The sequence below is a fragment of the Microchirus variegatus genome (genome assembly GCF_963457635.1).
Source record: "Microchirus variegatus genome assembly, chromosome: 14".
Classification (NCBI taxonomy): domain Eukaryota; kingdom Metazoa; phylum Chordata; class Actinopteri; order Pleuronectiformes; family Soleidae; genus Microchirus; species Microchirus variegatus.
The window spans coordinates 2,859,269-2,887,190 of NC_139815.1; the positions used below are offsets into that span (position 1 = coordinate 2,859,269).

The 27,922-nt window shown below is 40.0% G+C and overlaps 1 protein-coding gene across 1 annotated transcript; it reads left to right on the top strand.

Moving 5' to 3' along the window:
* Nucleotides 1-1,927: 1,927 nt before the first annotated feature.
* Nucleotides 1,928-27,034, top strand: abhd17c (abhydrolase domain containing 17C, depalmitoylase; the record flags this gene model as incomplete). Its single annotated transcript, XM_083900467.1, has 3 exons — nucleotides 1,928-2,412; nucleotides 22,679-22,858; nucleotides 26,815-27,034. The coding sequence occupies 3 exons, from the start codon at nucleotides 1,928-1,930 to the stop codon at nucleotides 27,032-27,034; spliced, it is 885 nt and encodes a 294-aa protein (XP_083756593.1).
* Nucleotides 27,035-27,922: the final 888 nt, after the last annotated feature.

Below are 27,922 nucleotides of genomic sequence, written 5' to 3' on the forward strand. Positions count from 1 at the left end.
CTCATCACTCACCTGTCCTCGTCATTCACCTGACACAAGACATTTTGCAGGTTCAGTGTCCGAGGACACGTCAGCACACAGACTGGAGGAGCAGGGGATCGAACTGCCAACCCTCTGGTGAGACGTCGTCATAGTAACGGCTTTGAATTTGTCCTCATGAGTGTAGATAGACACACACTCACTCACTCTCTCTTTCTCTCTCACACACACACACACACACACACACACACACACACACACACACACACACACACACACACACACACACACACACACACACACACACACACACACACACACACAACAGGAGGTAATTTGAGTTTGAATAGTTCCCCCCCGGGGACACTTCAGTGTGAACAGGAGGAGCCAGAATCATTCACTCTAATGAAATGTCTGTCGTCGGCAGGTGAAGGATTTTTTTGATTTTTTTTTTACATTATCTTCACATATCGATTGTGTGTCTGTGATGGAGTCGAGAACATGTTTGTGCAGACGATTTTTTTATTTCAGCCTCTGGTGAATATTCTCCTCACAAATATCAGACAGACGGCGCTGAGGAGGAAACACTTCTGTGTTCGTCCCAGACTCAACACGTTAGACCGTCTCACAATAATGGCTCTCTACCTCCAGGCTGCAGCACACACAGCTGAGTCTTTGTGTGTTTATGTCTTTCTATCTTTGTGAGGACATTTTGTCTGGGCCCCACAACTTTAAAGGGCTTTTTCAGGGTTAAGACCTGGTTTTTAGAATAAGTTGGGTTTGGGTTAAAGCCTCAGTTCTCTGAGGACACTTCCCTCTCCTGCGACAACTCAGTGTGAAGAGATGTATTTATTTATTTGTTTATTTACTGATATTTTGCACACAGAAAACAAGTAGCTTAAACACTGCACACACACACACACACATACATACACACAACTTCAGCAGATCAATCACTGGGCAATACAACAATACAAATACAATAATAACCAGAGGTGGAAAGAGTAGTGTTATATTATACTCAAGTAAAAGTACCACTATTTTGATAAAAGTTTCCTTAGGTACAAGTAAAAGTACTGGTCAAAAAATGTACTCAAGTAAAAGTTACTTAGTTATTTTTTTTAACAAGGTCCTTTCTTGTTTCATGCAAAAAGGACGACACAAGTCGTAAAAAAATAGGTAAAATATAATTAAAATTACCATAAAAGTATGTTATTTCATTGTTATTTCTACTTATAGAAATTAAAACAATATTTCTGAAACAGAGCCCTTAAAAAATTATTTAAGGTGAATGCAACTACGCTTCCGTAGTTTTGGCTTTGTTCCTACCGGGATTCACCGTTGGAGGCACTACTGAGCCATTTTGCACCACTTTTATGTATTTCGCTTATTTTATACAATATATCACCACTTTTCATTTGAGAACCAATTTCTTAACTCCAGGAATTGCGCGTGTGCGTGTGAGTGCTCGGGAACCTGTTAATAAGTAAATAAAAATAAATAATCATACATGAATACAATTAATGAATAACTGTTCTGGGGAAAAACAAAAACAAGGATATCCGGTGAAACCGGAAATCCGAGTTGCTTCCATTCAGGAGTAATGGCTGTCTACTGCTACAAATCCTGGCGTGCGGCAAATGTCATGTATGAAAACAGTCTGAATTGCTTAGTTGACACGAGTTTACTTACTGTTTAGCGCTGTGAATTAACGTGAAATTACGTGTTCGCCTCGTGTTTAATCCCTTATTCTCTGCCTGACGTCTGAGTTTTTTGCTATTAGCCACTTGTTAGCGTTAGCTGCTAAGCCGAGACAGCGAGCCACCTGTCAGCCGGCGCTGCTCGCTCTGAAGGCGGTTCATGGCACAGGAATAGGAGCTCAAGCTAACGGAGATAGTGTTCTGAGAGGTTTTTTCTGAAGCGATTGCACCGGGATTCCGGCGTCTAAATGCCCGAGCAAGGCCCCAGGATGAACGGGTTTTCTTTCGGTGAGCTGTGCTGGCTCTTCTGTTGTCCGCCCTGTCCCAGCCGCATCGCGGCTAAGCTAGCTTTCCTCCCGCCGGAGCCCACCTACTCCGTACACAGCGACGCTAACGGCGTCACCAGCTTGCATTTAACCGAGCGGGCGGACTGGCAGTACTCGCAGCGGGAGCTCGACGCCGTGGAGGTGTTCACCACCCGGAGCAGCCGCGGAAACCGGATAGGCTGCATGTTTGTGCGCTGCGCCCCCAACAGCCGCTACACGCTCCTGTTCTCCCACGGCAACGCCGTGGACTTGGGGCAGATGTGCAGCTTCTACATCGGCCTCGGATCCAGGATCAACTGCAACGTCTTCTCCTACGATTACTCAGGCTACGGAGTGAGCACCGGGAAACCGTCCGAGAAGAACCTGTACGCGGACATCGAAGCGGCCTGGCAGGTCCTGAGGAACAAGTGAGTACCTAATCGATGTGCACGATATTAGAAAACAGACGACATGTGATATTGTGATGCTAATGTGTTTTTGCTGTGGGTTAACTATGTTTACCAACACCAGACAGTGAGACGTCTATACCAGTGTTAGCCTCATTTTTTATATGAGGACGAGTGGTGTGTCAAAATATCGATATCGTCCTACCTTGTGCAATACAATAATTAATACATACTAATGATTAATAATAAGTAATACACCAGAGCAAATATCGATATTTAAATTAACAACTGAAGGCACTCATTTGTACAGATATCGTGATGTATCGCTATGTGATTGCCTTACAATATATTGCTTATCAGAATCGTCGTATCGTGATATTATTGGTATCGCGGACACACGTTCCATATCGTGAGGTGTCCTGTGATGCCCAGCCCAAATCAAAGTTTGATGCACCCATCACATTAACGTTTTGTTTTCTTCAGTAAGACAGATATTGTGATGTATAATCTTTTTATCGTGATATTATTGGAATCGTGGATCTTGTATTGTTCATGGTATCGTCAGGTGCCCTGTGATTCCCACTTTTAAAAGATATCAAGACTCTGCGTCGACGGAGAGCCTGTCGCAGAGCCTCTGCGTCGTCTCCGGCTGCACAAAATATTTTTTAAGTCTCTGTCACTCAGTCAAGGGACAATGGAGAAGGCAAGGGCTGCGATTGGTCATCAGGACAGGCCAAGCTAAGCTGCTCTTTGCCGGCCACAGTGCGCACCGAGCGTCCACAGAGGCGGAGCTGATCACTGACGACAACGTTGCTGCCAAACTATAAATATGTCATATCTTAATACTCAAACCACATGTTTAGACTCTAACTTGGATAATTTCTTGCATCAAATTTTATCAAAACTGCTTTCCGGGACACAGAAAAGTGAAAAACGGCCACTGTTTCAACAACAACAGTATTTCTCTCTCGGACGCCATTGCTCACTGTAGCCAAAAGCACAACAGCCAGCCCTATTGGGTACATACAATTGGACATATCCCTAAACCCATTTTTTCAGGTGAATCAATGTATAGGAGTATCTCTGAATGTTGTTTCCTGATTTAGTTCTAAATCCTGACAGCTTATTGTGTTTGGATCCATCTACTGTCTCTCTGGCCAAACACTATTGCATGTTTCCAATGGCAGGCGCACCCTGCTCTTTCGTCACTGGATTGCTCTTTCAAGGTATCTTCATTTTATCGTCCCTGAGTGGCAATCTGGTTTATACTCAGCAGTTGCACGTAAATATCAAGAACTGCAACATATCAGATGAATATAAAAATAAAATGAACAATGAGTCACATTTAAGAGTCACTTAGAAGGCTGATAATGACGGTAACCATCCTCTTCTGGCCAAACCCCGCCCTTCTGTATTCTAAAAATTGGCTTGACGTGAGAGTGAGTGGCTGATGGTCTCTCTGTTTGCCCTGTGTTGGATTGGCAACCTCTCCAGGATGTTACCCGCCTTTCATCCTATGTCAGCTGGGATTGGTTCCACTCCCTATGACACTATCACACTCATTGCGCACAGAACTGCAATGAATGACAGCTAAAGGCACACATGCTGTGTCATCTCTACATTATAGAGATAACGACAACCCTGTGGTGATCCCTCACCCTTCCTTTTCCACCCCTGTCACTCACAGCTCCCTGTCCATTTACTGACATTTTTTATTTATTTTTTTATATCAAGCATTGGGTGGAGTTAGCCTCAAATCAGGAAGTTTGGTTACATTTTAACTAAGCATAGGCAACCTGATAAACACACAAGAGTGGGTTGCAAATGTCAGCCACGTAGTTAGAGCATTGAGTTCCTGAAAAAGCTGCTTGCATACAGCAAGTCTGTTAACCTCTTCTTCCCTGACCCTCTTTTTGAAAATGACATGCCCAAACTAAATAGAGTAAATCTCTGCAGTTACACGCTCTATGTGGATTATCTTGGTATGAAAATAAAGATAAAACTTGTGAGATTCCACCAGAGGTGTAAGTTTCACTGTAGATGCCACTGTGTCAGAGTAAATGTACATGGAACACAGCATAAGTGAAGGATTGTTTTCTCTGGCCTAAAAAAATATTGCATTTGGTTGATTGTTTTAACTGTGTTTCGTGAACATAATAATTGTGTTGTGTTACTGAATCCCTCTCCAAGTTATGTAGACTGAAGGACAGCAAGCTGACGGTGTCATTTCCCTGTCACTTTGTTGTCGTATTAAAACAAAAGCAGAAGGTGGTTCGTGAGGCAGAACCATAGATTTCCCATTGAAAACACGCCTCAGATTAACGTCCCACAAGACAGAAAGTCAGAAAGTAAATGAAAGAAAAACATTAGTGTCTCGTCCCACCTACCTTTTTAAAATGAAAAATGTAATTGCTGCCCAACCCTTTGTAGAGTGAGCTGCCCAGGCATTCAGTATAACAGTGCTGATCGTTAGACTGTCCTTAGGGGAGCTAAGCACCTCAGGTTTGTTTACTCGATATCTCTTTAATTACATTTATGGAAAATCATTCAGACTGTGGCCTTAAACTGCAGCTTGATAATGGAAGTTCTGTTACTCAGCCTTCAGGGCAGAAAAGATAAATTATTTAAAGATAAAAGATTTTTTTGGTGTGCTCTCAAACGTCAGTTGACTTGACATTTGACTCGATTATTGCTTAATGAGTTTGTTTTTGCTCTCAAAAATTATGTCTCAAGACGGTAGGCGTTTTGAGTGATAGTTCAGGTTTTGTTTGAAGTGGTGGGCGTGTGAGGAGGTACTGAGTGACACTTTGTCGGTGCCGACTTCACCGTGCACGCAGTTGTTGCCAAGAACCGGCCTGAAACACAGAGGTACACCTGCCAGCGGAAATGCAAGAAAAACAACAACTTTCAGCCAACTCACCTCATGAATTCTCTGTCTGTTATAACATCTAGGGCTGTAACGATACACAAACTCACGATTCGATTTGTATCACGATTTTTGACCCACGGTTTCGTATACATTCCACGATTTTTTTTAAATTTAAAAAACATTTTATTTAAACATTTACTTGTATAGCAACTCAATGTAACATTTAAAAACAAATATTTTGGAACACTGTGAACAGATGTGAACATGAATAAATAAATAACCAAAGATTTCTCTCTGTTCTGTAACAAAGTAATACTGTTGAAAAATACAAAGTAAATAACTCTTTCAGTTTCAATAGTGTTCTTGAACAGTGGTGCTCGAACCCTAATGATCAACCAGACTGGGATTTGTCCCCAAAGCATGCTGGAAAGTGTAGTTCTTCATGAGAAGCAGTTTTGTTCCAGTGGAAATAACTTGTTTTCATAAACAGCAAAGGTAAGACAACATTTCCGCTTGAATTTCTTGAAAGTCAGTTGTTGTTTTGCTCTTATTTTGGAGCTGGATCCTTGAATCTTGGTCGTAGAGTGATAAAAATGGAACCGCTGGAATCTGTGAATTCTCCGCTGTTTACATAATCGCGCTGACGCTCCGGTGCCGCTTTTAAACATGTGCGCTGTAGTGTTTTTTTTTCACCTCCTGCTGGTTTGATCCATCTGTGTTTTAACTGTGTTTGGTGAATATATGAATGGTTTATAGGTTAGACATGGTTATATGATGTTGTTGTCGCTGCGTCTGACGCTGCCCGCAGTACCAGGGACATCCGTAAAGAAGAGATTAACGCGAATAAAAAACACAACGTGTTAATGATTATTGTAATGTATTCATCACAATTAACGCGATAATTTGACACCCCTAATAAAAATAATAGTAATGTGAAAAGTTTGGTAGCACTAACAGCTCATATCATGTGGCTGACTGTAAAAGTAACTGGGAGTTAGAAAGGGCGTTTCGAGATTCTGTTTTCTCACGCCACGAGACAGGTTCGTGGCTCTGAGTATCGCGACTTTGATTTCAATGCGCATATCCTTACAGCCCTAATAACATCTGAAGAATATGTTGGCTGCATTATCAGGCTTTCACATGGCCTTTTCCAACAGGAAGCTTAAGTTTGTAAATATCTCGCTTTCCAGCACCAAAGTCCATTGTGAAAACCTGCAATTTAAGTTCACAGGGACACAGAAACTGCTGGTGTTCATCAGAACTGGGCGGTATGACCAAAATATAATGGTAATATAATATAATAACACACAAACTTCAGTGTCCAGTTGGTACAAGACTTTATTGTGGCTAGAAAAAAAACAGCAAATGCCTTTTGTTTAGTGGTGAAAATCTTGACTTCATGTGCCTCAGTCAGGGCTGACTGTGCGTCAGTACCTCACACAACCACACTTCAAGAAACCTGAACTTTAAAGAAACTTTCCACTTCCCAATTTCCAACTGTTCTTCCAAGTCCCATTTTGAAACTCTCAGTCGAGTTTCAAAATGGGATTCATTATTGTTACAAAAACAAAATGAGGAAGTGTGTCCTAGAAGTGGATGAAGAGGGTCACCGCTTTGTCGGCTCTTCCAGTGAGCCGGTTTTTATGAGCATGATTTCCTTTCATTACGCTTGCACTCGCCTCATCATATTAGTACGAATGTTTGTGGTCGGTGGTTGAAACGCAGCCCAGAGTCGAGTTCCAGTGCTTTTATTAAGAGATTATAGACAAAAAATGAAGCGTAGAGACGTCTTACACGTGAGCTTTGGGTTTATTCTGTCAACGTCTGATGTGGCCAAGGTTGGCAGAACAATCGGTGTGAGCCAAACGGATGATGTGCGATTTACCTCATGGCCTAAGTAAAGATTACAACGCTTAAAACCAGAGATTAGTTTGAATTTATTGGAAGTATTATTTTGTATCTGTTCCTTAGAAAATCACAAAGGAACAGTGTTGTACATAACGTCATGGTGTGAGGTCGTGGTGTGAGTTTAGTCATCACTGCCTTGTATGAGCTCATGATTTGCACTTAAACAGTCAAAAGTAATAAAAGGTACAATTAGTTCTCAATTATGATTTTTTTTTTTTTCGAAGTTCAGTTATTCAATCAGTTGTGTGGTTCATAAAATGTTGATCAGTGTTTCTCAAACCTTTAAAATTTGATGGCAAATGTCAGATATTTATTTGTTATATGGAGCACAACTAGAAAATGTTCTCATTTTAGAATAATGAGGTTTAAACAAAGAAATCATTAAAAAATTATCTTGAGTTTTGTGGATGAAAAAAAATATTTGAGAAACATCATTTCCAAAAGTGTGTCTTAAGCCAGATCTCCCTCTCCTGGACAATTCAGGAATTGCTTAAGATGGTCCGATGCTCTTCCGTGCTGTTTATTGTGAACTCAGAGGATTTTAAGGCTCAAATTTGAACTCCACCTCCTAAAGTTCAAACAGATATCAGGATTTTTTATACATAAAAAGTAGATTTTTCGAGAGCAAATTAAAACAAACATTCTCACAAATGAATTAATTTAAGTAAAACATATCCATTTTGTCTGTTTGTCTGCTGTGTCGTGTTGATGGCTGTTAATTTCTTCATTATGGGAGAAGGATATCTGTCGCACAGTTGGAAAAAGGTGTCTTTGAAATGGCACAAATGTGTTGTCTGACTGATATCAGTATTGGTAGATACTCTCCCTCGTATATACTTTTTCAATTTTATATTCTTGTATCGTATTCATCCTATAATTTGTTGTCACTTTGTGTCTGTTCCAATTTGCTATCTTATCCTAAGGTACATGTTTAATGGAGAATGTCCATTTAACACCATTAATGGTGGTTCTGTAGAGTGAGTGTGATGAGACTCAGCCGTTGTTATTGGCTAATAGAAACAGACTTTATAGATAGAACCTCATTCCATGGTCCATGTGATTTAAAAAAAAAAAGAAGAAAAATGAAATGTATATTGCAGTATTGATTTATCATTATATAGTTCATATTGTAAAACCTGAGACGATAAATAAATCTACTTTGGTCATAAAGCACTCCTGCTCTTTGACTATTTGCTGCAGTGCTCCAATATGTGAAGAGATTTATTACTGAATGTGGAACAAAAAAGCCTTTGAAGGAAGCAAATTCATCACTTTCCAAAGAAATAAAAGTAATAGCTAGTTAGACCTGAGTAAATGATGACTGGCTGGCTTCGGTGTAGTTTTGAGAGGAACCTCAGGGTGATTTTTGCTTTGTGTATGTCGCCTTCTTGGTTTTTATTTGCACTCCAAACAAGTATCTTAATGATTTATTTATATTTAATTTAACACGCCAATATACACTGAATAAAGATACGGTGTTGAATAAAGTTTCTGTTCAATTTTAAATCGTTTTCTTGGTATTTTGTCTTTAAATTTGATAAGAGACCCACAATAAATGGCAAATAATCCATTATAATCACTTGATTGTTTTAGTGGTGGGTTAGGGTTCTCAGATTTTTTTTAGGGACACATTTTTTGTGTGTTTTTTTGCTCCATACGACGAAGACATCATAAAAACTGAATCATTTTGGTTTGAGAAAAAAAACAAGACATTTGTGAGCATCATAATTTTAAGGATTGGGGAACACAAATGAACTAAAAATCGAAAATTCCAGAGAACAACCTGCAAGAAGAAAATGTTACATTTTGGATCCAGGATTCTTGCCTACTTTTGTTGTGGCCATTCTCTTTGCAGGAAGTCAGCCATTTTGATGACACTGCACCACCTACACATGCAAATGTTCCACGGAACTACGGTTTAGGGACCACACACTACATCATTTCAGGGAGGAGATTCCAGGGATTTGGGGTCTCACAGAAACATGCATGATTTAATGTGATTTCAGAATATATAACATCAATGGAGGTGGACTGTCGGCGGCGTTGTGTGTGCTATGATTTGTGCTGAGAAAAAGTAGTAGTAGAAAACAAAGGTACACAACATCTGTTTCCTGGTCAACTCACTCTCGTTGGTTATTGTGGAGTTCTGCTCACGCCCCCAATCATTGTTCAGTAGTAAATATCAAACATGTTTAATACTTATGATTCCCAACTCTGATGACGTTAAAATCACATCGGTTAATCCCTCAGGATAATTTGGCCAGATAATCTGTTCAAATCAGCCTAAGATTGGGACTGAAATCTGTGCCAATTTGTCCTTTAGTCTGCGGCAGGATTAAAGGTGACCACCAAGACACAATTTTGCATCGGTACTAACATCCTGGACAAAGTGCTGTCCACAATGAAGAATATTGTTCTTCTGAAATTCATACGAAAGAGCTTTGGCCTCCAAACAGATTTTTAAAAAGTCTAGTTTTGGAGAAGGTAATTTAATTAAAGCAACAAGGAGAAAAACAAATCTCTTGAACTTTTCATCTGCTGTTAATCTTGAGTTGTACGTTTAACTGTAAATAAGAATAAAAATAATTTGTGCTCTTTAAAAGCAGCTCACAGAGCACCATTGATTGACTGTTGTGTTCAGCTTACTCCTCTTTGCCTCCTCTTTTGTGATTAATGATGAGCTGCTGGCTGTGTTTTATTAATGACTGTATTTTCAGGCGGCATTGTTTAAAATCAATTTTCACGCTGAGCTTCCTATCCCAGAATATGGAAGTTGTTTTGTTTTTTTAATCCTTAATAGTTTTTGCCCAAGGCAATGCACCTGAATGCCTTAGGCATCAGTGTGGTCGTGTCCAACATGTCCACCACCTCCGTCTGTTTACTCACCCTCTGAGTTGTCCTCAAAGCATTACATACAACCCCCTCTGGGCTTCATGATCTAGCTGCAAGTAGCATAATGTCGAAAATAATATTTTAATTGAATTCCTGGCTGATTTTAATTGGAAGCACATGTCAATCACCGAACATCACAGAGGGACTGGTCCACCAGATATGATACGTTTAACACTAGTACTGATGAATAATCAATCAATAATCAGTAGGTCTTCATGGAAACGTGTCATGCGCTAACCGCTGTTGACGCCATTAACCGACATTGACGTGCCCAGCACTAGTGCTAATACATTGAGTTATTAGACGCCGCCCACAATTTTCACATTGATTGTCAATTGACAATTGTCAACGCAGTCATTGCTGTCGCTCATCTTCTTGTCTTGGGTTTTTAGTTTGTACGCTTAAGCGCTATTTGCATGCTACCTGTCGATTTATCTATTTTTGGTGCATTTCTGTGGCAGCGTTACAACACCACATACAGGCCTGGCATATGTACTACACAGCATTTTGGGTTGTTTTGAGTGACATTTCTTTAAACGGTGCCTTTTTTACAGGAAACTCTTGTAAAAAAATATTGAATTGGTGGAGCGTGCTCCCAAGGTAGAAGGAGGCAAAAAGTAGCGTGGGAAGTAGGCGGTCTTCCCTGTTGGCTTCGAGTGATTATTCTAAATGAATAAGGCTTCGTTGATGACGACAGTCCAGTGTTAACATCGTCACTTTCTCCTTTGTTGTTGTTGGTCATGTCGCTTCTCAAATTTGCATACAAGGGGAGGTAAATGCACAAAACAGTGTGTTGTGTTTTTAAATCACGTTGGAGACGGAGGACAGAATGAATTTGTGTTGATCACTCTTCATTCTGAGGTGACCTGCCACCAATTGGTCAATGTATGGGAACCTGACACTCACTGATGCCCTTAGTAAGTCACCTGACAAGTTTGAAGCCTGTCAAGCGGCCTGTTGGACAGTTATGCGATTGACAGCCTTGTGTACAGTCGCACTGATTAAAAAAACATCAATTTGTTCTCGTAGGCAGGCATCTGGTCTGTTTGTATTTGAATAAAGCGCGGGGGAAGCCAGATTGGATCCCATGTGGTCACAGGAGATGCATCCAGGACGTATTTTAATTCCGGATGTGAACAGTTGCCCTTGGCCCGATCACGGAGGAAGGATGTTAATACCAGGTCTGACTCGGGGTTTAATTAACGAGTCCCGTCTCGGCTCCAGAATGTTGTTATTGTTGAGACGGAGCTCCAAAAAACAAAAATAAGTTTCAGGAAACGGAAACATTTTTACCTGTTAAATCATTTAGTCTGCTTTGGCCGAGGGATTATTCCACAAAACACACATGATGCATGGCCTTGATCACCTGCCACCTCTGTCGATTTCACCGGCACAGAAATGATTCATTATCTCTGGATTCAGCCGTTCAATAACCCTCGCCGAGTCTTATATAAGCTGAAAAAAACCCTCTTACACTCCTTCTTCTGTTCGGAGACTCTTCTGTCTTGGCTTTGACTTCAAGGTTGTTGTGCCAGTCCTGATGTTTCCATGGAAGTAGTACAGAGTATGTTTGAACGGGCCATTTCATTCTGGCTTTGAGTTTGCATGTGGAAACATTTCTCTCTTTTCTTTTTTCGTTCCCTCTCTATCTTTACTTCTTTTGGATTACTATGTCTATTGACAGTCTGAAGTTCTTCTGACATGCTTTTTCAAAAATAGTTAGCCACAATCAACTTGAAATACTCCATTAACTGGGAAGTAGCATCGTAGATTCATTGATGAATTATCCCAGAAAAAATTCAGGAGAAAAGCAGGTCATGATGTCGTCTAATCAGAAAAGTTTTCCTTGAATGTTTAACTTTAAATGGCTTCCAAGCTTCTATTCTCCTCTCAAAAGAAGTGGCGTTACTTATTTAAAGTTAAAGCCCTGTTAAAGCTTAACACATGCACAGTTGGCCTTCCTTTCCAAAAACAAGGGCCAAGTGACTGTAGTGCCATTCAGCTATGCAGCCATTACACAAGTACGTATTTATCATCAATATAAAGTATCTGGTATTTCAATAAATAAAGAACAGATGGGACGAACATGACTGTGTGGACTTTAGAGTGGAGATGAATCACTGAACAATATGACTGTGATTCATTTTTATATTTATCAACAGTAAACAACTTACTGGTATTCCACCAGAAAAAAAAAAACAGAGTTATATTTCACTTTTTATTTGTCAATTTGTCAGAAAGCTGTTAATCGCACTTGACTTAGCCTTTTTCCACATGGAAGCCGAGCTTCCCCTGTACAATCTTTTTCTTTTTCGTTTTCTGTTTTCCAGGCCATTGTGAGTCGAATCACGATCACGTTCAGTGGTATTTCAGTTCAGTGACTGTGTCAGACGGAGTCTGTGCTCCTGTCATGCAGGAAGTACTGAACGATTCTGTAAACAAATCTTCAACTGATTTTAATGATTCAGTTACACCCAAACTGTACACACTAGTTTGTGTGTTTGTGTCTTGTGTAAAAACATGTCACTGCAATTTCATGCAGCCGTGATATGATGACTATCGTAATGGAAAACCATACTAGGGCTGAAACAATTACTCGATTAATCGATTATTAATCAATTACTAAATTAATCATCTACTATTTTTGTGTTTTTAAGGAATTAAAGCAAGTTTTCAGATGTGAATATTTTCTGGTTTCCTTGCTCCATATAATAAAGAAATCATTGAAACTGAATATTTTTTGGTTTTTGGACGACAAGATGAGATACTTGAGAAAGTCATCCTTTCCAGTTTTGAGAAACCCTGAGAAACCCTGAAGAAAATAAATGACAGATTAATCGATTATGAAAATAATAGTTATTTGCTGCCCTAAACTGTACCAAACCGTGCAGAGTCGAGCCGTATGTCGTGGAAAAGCGCCAAAAGAGACAAAGTTGAAAAAAATCAGTATATTCCTCTAAACTAATACTTGTAATAATATATGTATGGGCCCACAATTAGCGCTACCATTAGCCTCTGGTGAGTTAAAGAGGCCTGTGTTGCTTGCGTGAGTAAAAAAAAACACATTTGTTTTCATGAATCTCTATCCCTGTCAGAATTTTTTACCTGCTACATGTGATCGTAAGTCAGGTCATGGGTCATGTGATCATAGATGAAGTCAGGTATTGATTTATTTCGAGATAACTGTGGGTCAGGTATTTGGTTCCAGATTTTTTGGATACAGGCAGAGGAAATTTCTGCAGAAAAACACGTCTGTTTTTGCTGAAAGTATGAGCAAATTAAATTAGTAAAGAATTAAACAGTGCTTGAGAAATTTTGGAAAACACTTTTTAATGTGTTGCAAATGCTGCATCATGTGTCATAATGTGACACCAGGAAGTAATCGAGCATGAACGGTGCCTAATGAGCTGAATGAACTTTTTAACTCGGACAGATCGCTTCGGGGCAGGAAATATCAAATTGTGGTTTTTCTGACAGATATCAATGCTGTGATTTGATTTTGCTGATTATTTTAAGTCCAGCCAGCGTTAGTACGACATCATGATGGAACAGTATCACTCAAGATACCATCAAAATACTCACCACTCTATATTCTAATGTAATTATGAGGTGATACAGATATGAAATAACCATTAACAGTAAAGTATTAACCCTGGGCCAGATATGTGACATGACATGTATCCTGAATTTAAGCTTTTACTAACCTCATTCGTTTATTGGCTCGTAGCTGTAATATCTGCATATTTTATTTAGGTTATATCCCCATATTTCATGATCGCCTGGGCTGATGAAAGGAGAGAGACATACACTGATCAATATGATCTGCAGCGGTGGGAATCACAGGGTAAATTCACGATACGATACACATGTTTCTCGATATCAATAATATTATTAAGACACATCAATTCTGTGATTATCTATATATTGCAAGACAATCATATAGCATCCCAATATCTGTCTAACTGATAAACGAAGAAAACAAAACTCTGGTCAAAAGTTTCTCTGTTTATTCACAACACAGAACAAAGGTCATAAAGTCTATATATATTGAACGTGGATGAACGCATCTCTTAGCGTAACTTTCTCCACCTTTTATCCCACTGTAAACTCCCTCTTCTTCAGCTAGGTCACTTCCACCAAAGTTTCCCTCATTCATTTGAGCAGCGCCACCATGAGGTGACATGATGTCACCCAGGGAGTGAAACTGCCAGGAACTTTCTACTATAGAGCGCCTTAATTTATGAATTAAAATATCGACATTTGCTCTGGTGCATCGATTATCGTATTGCAACGACGATGTATTGGGCTTTTAAGTGTTAAATGAAGGATATTTCTTTTATAGTTTGTTAGATAAATATCACATTCTGCAGGAATTCTAACCAGGAAAAGTCATCACAGATATGCTGTCACGATATGACAATATCCAAAATCTGAATATCAATATATTTCCCAGCTCTATTTCTCTCTCTTTGTGCTTAGAGCCAATTGGGATGTTTTATGTATAATGTGGAATAATACACAGTGCATTTACCTTTGAGCTTTTATAAAAATGTTTTGTCACTTTTCTTTTGCTTGGCTTTCAGTGATTTCTTGTTGTCCTCATCACCACATGAAGAGGAATTTGTAGATTAAGCTCTCTCTTTGTCTTTCTCTCTCTCCATATATACATGTTTCTCCTCATTAAATTAAAAAACAATCTGATTTATGTGCAGCTGTGCAGTGTCACTGAGTGAAGGCACTGATCTTTCTTCTGCAGATTGTTTTTCCCCTCTGCAACACTCTTTCACCTAATTATTGTTGCTGTGGTTTTCTTACTTCATTAGACCTGACAACTGCTACATAAAGTGTGCAGCGTCTGCCACTTTAAGAACTTCCCTCAGACTTATTATATTTTATTTTATGGAGTCGGTGCTGATAAAACCACGGTTGTTGACCAGAAATCTGCCATGGCTACAAAATGGTTTCCACATTTTCGTCTTGACTGCTGCTCAACACTTAATCAAATCATTTCAAATCAGTCTTATTTATGTAGGCCAAATTCACAAATCACCGTTTTGCCTTTAGTGGGGCTTTACAATCTGTACACGTAGCTGCATCCTCTACCCTCCGACTCTCATTCTGGGTAAGGAACAAAAACAAAAAAACCCTTGTCAACATGGAAAACAAAATGGAATGGTAGAATATTAGAGCTGGTAATGAAACATATGTAGATCATTTGTGAGAGGACGCTCATAATTTTCTGTCTGGCTTGGCTTTAATTCCTCATTTTGCAGTAACTAAAACCATATCAGTGGTAGAATTCAGTCTCGGCCTCTGCCAAAGAGAACTGGCAACATCTAGGAGGCTCCTTATAGCCACATATAGCGCCCCCTACTGCCAAAGAGAACTGGCAACATCTAGGAGGCTCCTTATAGCCACATATAGCGCCCCCTACTGCCAAAGAGAACTGGCAACATCTAGGAGGCTCCTTATAGCCACATATAGCGCCCCCTACTGCCAAAGAGAACTGGCAACATCTAGGAGGCTCCTTATAGCCACATATAGCGCCCCCTACTGCTGTGTTTGTGTAAAACATTTCATCAGACTGCGAACAAACAGGTGGAATCATAATCAAAACGATTTACATTAAATTGTTGGGTATTAGAAATGAAGTTGTAGCCGTTTCATGTTTAATGGTGAAATTTTGGAATTCACTTCATCCGTTTCTGCCACGCCCTGTTACAAAAACTCCAGATTTAATAACTTTTCATCTCACGGGTCTTCAGATGGCGCAGATTAAATTTGAAATGTCCAATTTCCTTTCCTGGCTGTTCCACATCTGGACTTGTCGTGTACATAAAATTTGAGTTTAAGGGGCACGGACAATTATTTTTCTCACGCCCACCTGCGTGATCAAGAAAATACAACGGGGTTCCCGCGCGTCCTGGAAAACCTGGAAAAGGATTGACCAATTTCCCAGTCATGGAAAACATATGGAAAATGAGAAAAAGGTTAAGATGTCAAAGGAACCTGGAAATGTATTCTCTTCTCTGCTTCTCGCTGGCGCAGCGCTCCACGTGACGCTACCAGCCATTCAAATTTTCTTTAGTGACTTTTCATACTGAAGCAGCTGAAAATGTCGTGGAAAAGTCCTGGAAAATAATGTCAAGAAAGGAGAGGGAATCCTGTATAAGAATTTGTACCACGACTGCTCAATATGGTCTTCCAAATATGGTTACTTCTGGGGTTTAAAAAAAAGAGCCACAACTGGCCAAAATACCAAATCCAAAGCTTGACGTCACTCTCAATGGGTGGCATTTATGTGGGTTGACATTTGGGAGGTTCAAATTTGCCAGCATTGTCATCATCTTTTTAGAATTCATAAATATAGCACATAAACCTTCACAGACGTAGACACAATGTAACTGTTAGACGTTGTTGTATCATAAAACTGGATTTTATTCCCCTAAATTGTGACTCGCGTATCTAGTTTCTTTATCTTGATGTCTTTGGCATGCTCGTTATTTGTAGTTAGAGCTTGGGAAAAAAAATCAGGAATGTTTAGTTCAAGGACTGTTACGATAAAATTGTTGTTATGAAAGCGGGGATCGAGATGGCAATTGTGCCGTGTTTTGTGCCAGTCTCTCACACTCGCTTTGCCTCCTATTAAGCCTCAATAAAATGTGAAATAGTTGCACAGCTTTACCGTTTAATACAGATGTGCTTTCTTTACTCAGAACCCTAGTAAAATTGTGCTAATTAACTTTGAAAACAAAGATTTGACTCATTACGCAGAATGAAAGCTATGAAAGAATCGCTCGCAACAAAAGCAAGCTCTAATATAATAGTTGTTTTTAATATATATTTTTTGTAGTGTGTCTTTTGTTTTTGATAGAATATTGGATCCCGCTTGGCACGGGAGATACCAGTCTTACACAAATCCTCAATTCTTTTCAGCTGCTCTTTGCTGGAAAGGTTTTTTTTTTTTTAGCTCGTCCTCCCACTTCAAACCACTCAAAAGGATTTCTGTTGGATTCTAGTCTGGGTCTGTACTTTGTTTTCACCGCTTCCAGTCTTGTGCGATTGTTGTCCTTGGTTTGCGACCATTCTTGTTTTTCTCATGGAGAAAAGTACCGTTGATGGCCACGTTTATTTACACTTCAGAAACTTTTCTCCGGACTTCAATTAGGAACTGTGTGAGGTTAGACTGGAGGGACTTAAAAGGGGTTTAAATGAATTCTGAGTAAATGTTTTACTTCCAAAAATGAAAAGATACCTGCCTCAGGGGTTGCTACTTTGCGAGAGTTCATGAACCGTTGGGGTGCAGTGTTTTATCAACATCATCTTTCCCTTGACGGTTTCATTAAGATCCAAACCTTTTATTTTGACACTTATCTGTTTGCTCCACTACTTCACTGAACATCTGAACACTGCAACACTCGTTCACTCTCTTCCTCCCTCTCTCTGTCTCTCACTCGAGTCTCTTTACTCTCTCACCACATTGCTGACTCATCAAAACACCCATTATGGTTTTTTTTTTTGTGTAACTGCTGCAGACAGATTTGACTCCGAATAAACTTCACCACTTTCACTGTAGCTGTATGAGCTCAGCAGAACAGGTAGACGCACCATTATCGTCTTTGTGTAACGGAATATTTGGAGTGAAATGAATTAACGCTGTGGGAAACGATAAAACTGTTGCTTTATCGTCTTGTAAATAATATCAGACTGTCGGATTAAACGGCTTATTGGTCAAGTGTCGTATCCCCCCCACCACCACCACTGCGGCTGAAATGCAATTAAGAAATAGTTCTCGGGAACATTTGAGTTCCTATAAATCAGTTGCTGGTACTTTTGTGGAAACACAGCTGAGCTGAAGTTCCTGTTAAAACCATTCAGCTTCATATCAACAACGCCCACACGGGCTGGCCCGATGCGGCTTCAGAATAAAATCTCAGATTTTCTCACACCAAACTCAATCTACATTCATTTTAAAAACAAACACATGGCAGAGAAATTATACAAAACAAGTTTTACTTTTACTTTTTTTGTATTCATATATGAACAAAATCCCCCCAAAAAACTCTCACGGTATATTATGCCTTGATATGCAGAAACAATATTCAGTTTCGAGGTGACCCACAATATTATATCGAGAACATTTCCGTATTGATGCAGTAATTAAAAGAATCAATACAGGATCAAGCCCTGAAATATCACAATATTTTCGATCAGCACAATATCAGTGTTGGCTGATATTGGCTTTAAAATGTAATTATTGGATATCTGCAAACACCCCAACACCCCTCGATAGGACTGATGACCAAAATAGACTGAATAGGCTGCTAGCTTCTTGACTTCTATGCCAGCGCCCTCTACAGCTATTTTTTATATTTATTTTGCACTATCTACATCTGCTGCAACATGAGCATGGACAATATTGTGTTAATTTCACTACAGAATAGAATGTATTAGCATATCGGATATCAGCAAATAGTTGTACTCAAAGTTCATAATTTAGGACCTGCTTTGTGAAGTTGGTATAAAGTCTCAAGTTGAAAAACGACTTTCTGTTGCTCATACACACAACCCAACAACACAGGTTTGCTTGATCCTGTGCCTGGTTATTGTCTATCTGTTGAGGTGTAACCGTCTTTTCTTGTGTAAACAACATATTTGGAACGGCTAATGGATTCAGTAGGATCTCAATTATTCATATTTTTTTTAATCCGTGTTTATTATGGTTGCAACTATTTGTTTGTTTTTTAAAGCTCACATAGAGTGGTCCTGTTGCACATATATGTTGGTTATGGAGGGCTACTTACATAAATAACTTGTTTTTATGGTCAAAAACCTCCAAGTTGCTGTAAACGAGCCGATAGAAATCTGTCTTTTCTGAGTGTGTTGTGATTGTGTGTGTGCCAGACAGTGTAGAGCCTTCCCAACTGTCTTGTGATTGGCCAATACCCGGAAGTGACATAATCACCACATCCGCTCTCAGAAGCGCAGCTCCCCTCCCTCTGGAACGGTGGATGCACTGCTACTCATTATCAAAACATTGTTTTAACAATGTTTAAAAATAGCTTTGTCACGACTCCCCGGATGTACCCGGACTAGTGCCTGGACCAGGAGGATCTGCTGTTCAGGAGAACCACTGTTTATGTATGTAATAAAACACAGCGTTCTCAGTGAAGTGTTTGTTTTGGACCCTCAGGGCTTCGTAAACAAGATAATGACGCAGATACACACTAAAAAACAGCGTTAATTGGAAGTTCCGGTCTAGGTCCGCTTTAAATAACTAAAACAAGCTCTGTGGTCTTTTAGTCTTAAATGTGAATATTTTCTGCTTTCCTTTGTCATTATAACTGATTACAGTCATACAGCGACACATCGTGATATCTGTCTAACTGAAGAGAACAAAAGCATTCTCCACCGTTATCCCGCTGTGAACTGGCTTTTGGCTTTTCATTCCAATATCAATATTGCCCTGGTATGTCGATTAACGTACTGCACGAGGAAGGACGGCGTCGTTATATAACACCAAATCGATATTTTTACAGCCCCCGTGTGTTGATTTTCACAGCCATCACCGTAACAGCTGTAATCATCTTCTGAGGTGTGAAGTGTCCTGTCGGAGGCAGTGCAGGGTTTTTGAGAGTCAGCCCGACAGCCTGAGGACACTTTGTTCATCCATGTGTGTGGCCATAATCTCCAGCTCGGGATGACTGTTCAGTTCAGTCGCTGCTTATCACAGGGCAGATTTGTCTAGGCCAACAGATTAGTCACACCCAAGCTGTTATCTAAAGGGCTTGTTATGATGGCATCACTTCATATAACACGTACAGTCTCACACCTCTTGTCCAAACCCTTTGTCACGGCTGTCTGTTGAGCAAAGGTCTAATCCGTCAGTGCTCTGTGTTTGTGGCAAAGTTCTGCCGAGTGTTTCTGCTCAGCCGCTTGTCTGCACTCGCTTAAACCTTCCTCCTCACACCGTGAGCTTTGCCAAGGGAGCATGCCGTCCTCGCTCTCTCTTCCGCTCCCCGACGGAGTCTGGACAGGTCTGTTTTCTGTCAGCGCTGCCTTTCACTCTACTGCTGTGCAGGAAGAGAGGCCGGGGGGAAAAAAAAGCTATGTCACCGTTTGTGTCAGAGGTCAAATGATTCTCTCTCTTGCTCTCGTGCACCACATGGTGCATACTTGGAAATTCTCCACAGTGTTTTTCTGAAGGAGCCAGATGTTGCTGAAGCAACATTCAGATAGGCGAGAGCAGGCAGGGTCATGTCATGTCCAGGAATCTATGGGCTGTAAATAACCACGCACTCACTCAGATGGAATCAGCTCGCCCTCCCTTCTCAGCATGTAACACTTTCACTGAGTAATAGATGAATCAGTCTTATTTCAATTGGCAAACAGACTGTTGTTAAGAAATTTCACCTGTGCTGATTTAGAGAAGCCTGACAGTGCATTGTGCAGTTTTATTGCTCCTACACCCTCGTGCACATGTATTTGCAGGTGCTCTGGTTGTGTTTGGCTCTGTCGGCATCTCTGCTCGCCTCTTGTATCTAATGTGGGAGTTTGATATCGACTCAAAATCTCTTGGGAACGTTTATGAGACATTTCTTGCCACATTGTTCAAATCTGATTCATTACAGATCAGATCTTATCAGACTAGGGGTGGGTCACAATATCAATTTGGTGATATACTGTATAGAGCCGCAGCTAACTATTATTTTAATAATCGATTAATCTGACCATTATTTTCTTAATTAATCGATTAATCGTTATGTTAAAATATGTTGATCAGTGCTGGTCAAACATGGAAATTATGTTCTCAAATTGTACACAAACCAAAATGATTCACTTTTAATGATTTCTTATATAGAACAAAGAAGCAAGAAAATATTTCCATCACAAATCTTGTTTTAATCGTGAAAATAGCTTTAAATCGATCATCAAAATAGTTGAAGATTAATTTAGTGATTGATCAGTAATCGAGTAATTGTTTTAGCTCTCATGATATATCATTGTCCCACTTCACACCTCACAAGATGATTACAGCTGTTACAACGATGGCTGTGAAAATCAACACACAGCTGTAAAGATATCGACTGGGTGATAAAGCTATATAGCTAATACACAGACTTTGTTCTATTATGTTATGAATATAGAGAATCCTGCACTTTAACGTTTCATGTACTGATATTGCGATGTTTCGCTATGTGATTGTCTTACAATATATTGATTATCACAGAATCGTTGTATCGTTGTTGTTATTGTTATCGTGGACCATGTATCGAACCCTAAAAAGAATCTTCAGAGCAGTAATCTGCACGTAGCCTTTGTTTCTGGACTGTTTTAGCACTCAGGCTCCGCCCCTTTAACCTTCATCCTTCATCTCTAATATCTCCTCCATCAGTGTCACATCATGTAAAAGTGGCTGTCAGGTGTTGTTGCTTTTCACTTTAACAGTTTTAGTGGAATCTTGGTGTCGGCTGGCACCAGCGTGAGCTGCTCTGCCATGTGAGGCTGGAGGAGGGAGTTTCACCTTGATAAACTGGGCGGTAATTTGCTTTGGTGAGATCTCAGACCTTGTGTGTTTTATTGTTGAACAGAGATTTTTGGCACAGATTTAGCATATTCCCTCGTCTGAATTCACTGGTTCCCTGTTTTCACATTCAGCTGATAGCCAGAATGTTACCAAATGTGACATTTCGTGTCCATCTGATTTTGTGCTGTTGTTTTTTAAGAAAATAGTTTGTTCCCTTTTATGCAGGAGTCCGACATTGAACATATTTTGTATACTGGTCCAATGAAGACGATCAAATCATCAATCTGTGATTATATTTTCCCGCAGTTCAAGGAAATGATCTTAAATACCTTTCTAAGAAGTTGGAGAACTGAAAGTCACCTGTGTGCAGTCAGATGACTCTTTATGAGAAGCCTGTCCACATTGTTTGCCCAAGTGTCCTCATAAAAAACAATGACAGAGGAGGACAAATTGAGACATGGGATGTTTTAAAGTTTGTCATTGTCACAGTGGAATATGAAGACTTAAAACTGCACAGGATCACTTTGATCATTTAAGGACCGTAAAAGCCCAGTGTGTAGGATGAACCGAAATATGTTCAACATGTAATGATGCTTTTATGCATTTATTTATCATGACCTGAAAAAACAATGTGTTTTCATTACCTGTAATTTGAACCCCTCATATCACACAGATTTTTTTCTACACGTGTGTTAAAGTGAGGCTACTTTGTGTTAGTGCTATTGGTTGACATGAGATACAATATAATTGTCGAATGATAAACATTTATTCGCCAGTTCTGATTGTTAAAAAATGGCAAATATGAGCCTTGTTAATCTGTTGGTCTACGTCTAGTTGCCACCTACCATGAACCAAATGTATTTTACTTAAAATATCTGCATACAATTGTTTTGACAGGCAATAGCCGTACTTTGCACATGCGTAGAAGAAATTGGGCGTCATGGATTGCACCATCTTCTACACTCGCTCGGGAGAGAACTTTTGCTAACAGCTGTTTTTATTCTTCATGAAGGCCATTGTCATTGGTAACAATCAGGAAATCTTATACTGTTTATATGATGTCACTTAAGTTTTATTCATCTGTGTTGTAGGTATGGCGTAACACCAGAGAACATCATCCTGTATGGTCAGAGTATTGGTACTGTGCCCACCATTGACCTGGCTGCTCGTTATGAATGTGCTGCTGTCATCCTGCACTCGCCGCTCATGTCAGGGCTACGGGTCGCCTTCCCTGACACACGCAAGACCTACTGTTTCGATGCCTTTCCCAGGTAAGTCTCCTACCCAAGTATTTGGAGTCTTTTTTTAACCAATCTACAGTCTGGCTTTGATTCTTGTGCCTTGTGAAACTAACGATTATTTTCGTTCTATCTATTCGATCTATTTATCTCTCGATTATTTTCTCGATTAATAAATGAATCGTTTGGTCCATAAAATGGCAGACAATGTTAAAAGAAACGTTGATCACTGTTTGTCAAACCTGGAAATGGGCAATGTTCCCGAATGCCTTGTTTTGTCCACAAACCAAAATGATTCAGAAAATATTCACATTTAAGAAGCTAAAACAATCAGAAGTCTTGTTTCAATAATGAAAAAAAGCTTCAAACCGATTATCGATTATCAAAATAGTGGATGATTAATTTTCGTTATCGATTAATCGTTTCAGCTATAATTCAGTGACACCGAAAAAAACTGCTTTGCTCGCCACCTGCAGCTGTGTTATGACTCTGCTCAGGTTAAGGAGCTACTATAGTAATGAAAAACGATGCCAGAGTCGAGCCGTGCTGGAACTGTATCGTGGAAAAGCGTTGTTAGTGTGTGTAACCAGGGAAAACCATTGTACAGCAGTGTGTTGGGGAAAAAAACTGAGTGCAGCTCATAATAACTGCAGCAGCATCAATGTGTTTACAAATTTGTGATGTGAGAAAAAAATCGATACTGCAGCAGCAGCCGCAGATGTGTTTCTAACCAACCATAAAATAGCTTAACACAAAGTTCACTCATTTAGCCTCATCTCACCACAGTTACAATAGTAATATCTGGACGTGTGTTTGACAGTGACGTCAAACCCATCTGATGGTTCTATGGAGCAGCTCCTGCGTGTGTTTTATTTAGTAAAGAATAACTGAGAGAGAGTGCTGGTCATGGAGTTGTGGAATTTAACAGCCCAGACTAATGGCGTCTAATTCGCCGTAGTTTCTGCAGAGCTGCTGCTCAAATTGAATCTTTCTTGCCGCAGATGGCTCGTCTTATTGCTGGTGCCCAGGAGTCGGCACAGGCGGCAGCGCTGTTACTGCATATTAAAGTCTTGTCAGAGTAGGATATTGGTGTGGATTGATCATTTTAAATAAGCAACATCAGTGAAGCCATCTGTTAAATTAGCATTCATCAAAAGCAGTGGGCATTGGATAAATGAATGCAGCAGACTTTATCAGTGTTGCAGCAACTTTTTTTTCTGGGATGAAATTGCTGCACAACTGTGAGCTGAAAGAATTAATTGATAAAAAAACAAAAAACAGGTTCTCTAATTTCAGCTTTTTAACTGTCAGTATTTTCAGTTGTTTTGCTTCTCTATGATAGTAAACTGAATAATCTTTGGTTACTCTAGAGGTTTAACAATTCACTGAGAAAATAAAGGGAAGATAACTTGTGACAATTCCCTGCTCACGGTTTGATTTTATTAAAATTTTCAAAACATGAAATTGAAATATTTAAATATGTTTTCCTATTATCATGTGACTGTAAACTTTTCCTCATCTTTCCATGATTAAAATGTAATGATCACTTTTCTCTCACGAGTATGAAACACACCATGAATCAAGTAAATTAGGAAAAAATACAAATGGGACAAAAAAAATTGTCAAACTAACAAACCTTTGAACTGAATTTTTCCTGGAATATTTTGCGTTCCCTGTGAGTTTTGTTTTCGACAAGAAAAACTATGATATGAGCGTGTAGCAAAGCACACACATCATAAGGACAACTACGATAAAAACTAATTTATAGATGACTATTCCATCCTCCTTTGGAGCAAAAACTTCCTCAAAAATCAAACTCAGCGCTAAAGCAATAACTACCGCTATATACGTGTTTGTAGCATCAGTCATGTGACCTTATTCATCAGTCATGTGACCTCATACACTGGTGGAAAAACCTGGATTTTAACATTTCATTAAAATACTGGAACCACGCTACGGAACGCCAAGCAGGTCGCATCTCGCAAAGGTGTTTCCATCCATGTGTGATCATGTTATTGGAGGTCAGAGAGGTCAGATTTAGTGATTGCTGGACCTTCAGAACCAAATAGAACGACATGACGCGTTTATCGCACTGTATCGTCACATACCCTGGTGGATATTCAGTAGAACAGCATTTCTGATTTCCCACCAGAAGATGCTCGCACACACGTACCACAGTTTGAGAACCATGGCTCTAAATGATCACTAATTGCAGCCCTAAAACAAAGTGATTATTTTAGTTTCAGAGCCTCCACATCCGTCTCTTCTGCTGTTCTCGTTACAGCTCGTTGTATTTTTTACTGATTGCCGACATTAATTACTAAAGTGACACTAATAAATAAGTCCCAAATCAACAAAAAGCTAATGAGACAATCAACAGTGATGGCTTGATTTTTCCTTATTTGTCACCCAAGTTTATTTAAAATGAAAAAAAAAATACACTGAATGAAAAATGTAATTGGATTCAATTAGGGATTGATGTGTCATAAGGTTGGATTAGACACTGGATTATGTGGGGGAAAATAGATGCTATAAACCCCGAGTTCTAATCGTCGGTTAATTATTTTCCTCCTGTCACAGTTGGCTCTTTGTCGCTGTCTCGTTCATGTAGAGATAATATTCCTGTTTGACAGCCTCGTTGGCCATAAATCAGTCCGTACACCCCGGATGTGAAGTGAACAGGATAATAGTTTTATTCCGTCTGGAATGAAATTAGCTGGCCGTGATTTCCCCGGCATTAATCTTCCCCGCTAACCTCTATCTGAGGAGCAGGGTCGCGTGAAGGCTGAGCTCAGACTCACCGAGTTACAGCAGGCGAGGGAGAGAGGACATGCATAGGAATTAGCATGTGCTACAGCAGCTGCCGGAGCTTCACACAATTCACTACAGCTGATTATCAGAGAACTAAGTCTGTGTTACACGGACGTTTAATTGTCTGCAGAAGAAGTCAGAGTCCGTTTTTGGACCCCAGATTATCAAACTAGCAAAGGCTGCAACGCTGTCACTGCATATTAAAGTCTTGTCAGGGTAGGATATTGGAGTGATTATTAGCATTTAGCATTTATCAAAACAGTAGACATTGGAAAAATAAATGCAGCAGACTTTATCAGTGTTGCAACTTTTTCCGGGAAGAAATTGCGATTTAAATGTGGGTATTTTCTGATTTTATGCTCCTTCATGACACAAAACTGAATAATCTTTGGTTTGGTAACTTTATCCACCACACAGTTCCAGCACAGATCGACTCTACTTGCTTTTTTTTTTTTGTTTTTCCATCAGCGATAGTACCTGGTGTTTTTTTTAGTACCTGCTATGACGAGGTTCCAAGCAAGCTGAGCCGATACTTTAAAACGTGACGTCAACAGACTGCTGGACGCTGATTGGTCAGAGAGTGTCGTCACTGGAAGAGTCATGAGCTCGAGGTCAAAGCGATCAATGCCAAATTGTAGATCAGTTAAAAAAGACTTGACTGTTAATCTCCAACATTTAGCAAAGGAAATGTCTAAAATCTCAATATTTAACAGCGACCCTGAGCCAAATCACGACCCGTTCCGTGGTATTTCAATTCAGTCTGTGCTTCACTGATTGGTCAGAGAGTGTCGGCACAAGAATCAAAGCGAACAATGCTGAGCTGTAGATGAATTATAAAGACTTAATAATCCTGAAAACGTGCTAATCTCCAACATTTAGCAAAGGAAATGTCTAAAATCTCAGATCACGTTCAGCTGTATTTCTGTGTCAGATGGAGTCTGTGCTCTGATCATGCAGGAAGTACTGAACGATTCTGTGAACAAATCTTTTTAATCAACTGATTCTAATGATTCATTTACACCCAAAACAACTGCTATACAAGTCACTAGTTTTGGTGTTTGTTTCTCGTGTAATGCCACGTCACAGCAGTTGAACCAGCTTAAGTTTTTTCTCATCAAATCAGTGTTTTATACACACGGAAATGGTGATTTGGAACAATTCTTCTTCTGTCTCCACAGTATTGACAAGGTGTCTAAGGTGGCGTCTCCAGTGCTGGTGATCCACGGTACCGAGGATGAGGTCATTGACTTCTCTCACGGCCTGGCCATGTACGAGCGCTGCCCCCGCGCCGTCGAGCCGCTGTGGGTGGAGGGCGCCGGCCACAACGACATCGAACTGTACGCCCAGTACCTGGAGAGACTCAAGCAGTTCATCTCCCTCGAGCTTCCTTCCTCCTGAAGGACGCTTGGCCTCCAGGCCTGTGTTCATCTCAACACACTCCGGAAGCCTCCTCCTCCTCCTCCTCCTCCTCATCTCCTAGATTCCTTTGTTTGGCAGAGGGACAGAGCTGGAGTCTCCTCATCACTCTGTGCTCCCTCTGTCCTCGGAGCACTTTCAGGGTGGAGAAGTGTGACGCACTGGTTTTTTGTTGGTTGTTGAGGTTGCAGTGGCTTCGACGTGTAGCGGCTGCTGCTCCTACATGTAGACCCAGTCTGCTGCTGAGCCCGGGCCTCGACACTGTTTGCACTCGCTGCTCCACCTGGATTCATGTCATCACTCCCACTCTCAGCCTCCATCCACCCCTTCATCCACCCCTTCATCCACCCCTTCATCCATCCCTCTCCTCCGTCTCTCTCACTGTGAGCATCACTTTGTCTCATGTCCTCTTTTTCTTCCTTCTGCTTCTCCTCTGACTGAGAGTAACCAACTTCAAGCTTGATTTATTTTTTTTGTATTCTTTTATACCAGGTAAAGAAGTATGGATTTTTGCACCTCCAAATAAATTGAAGTTTTGTACTTTTTATGTACGTTTTAGTTGCCATTCAGGGTCCTTTAAACAGTCACACTTTTATCGTGCTGACATTTTCAGGTAGATTTTTGTTTTCCTCTAATTTTCTTTGTTTTTTGAAGATGTACATATTAATTTGTTTTGTTACTGTCATTCCATGTTTTCTTTTGTTAGTTTTTTTGTTTTCTTGATCTCTATTATTAGATTTCTTTTGTAGAGAGAGTGTCGTAAAAGCTGTTAACCAGATTACTGCTCCCTGCACATCTGGTCCTGGTCGCTGTGATCTCTGTTGTCCTGGTGTGTGCTACGCTAACGTAGAGGAGAGTGTTGGCATCGAA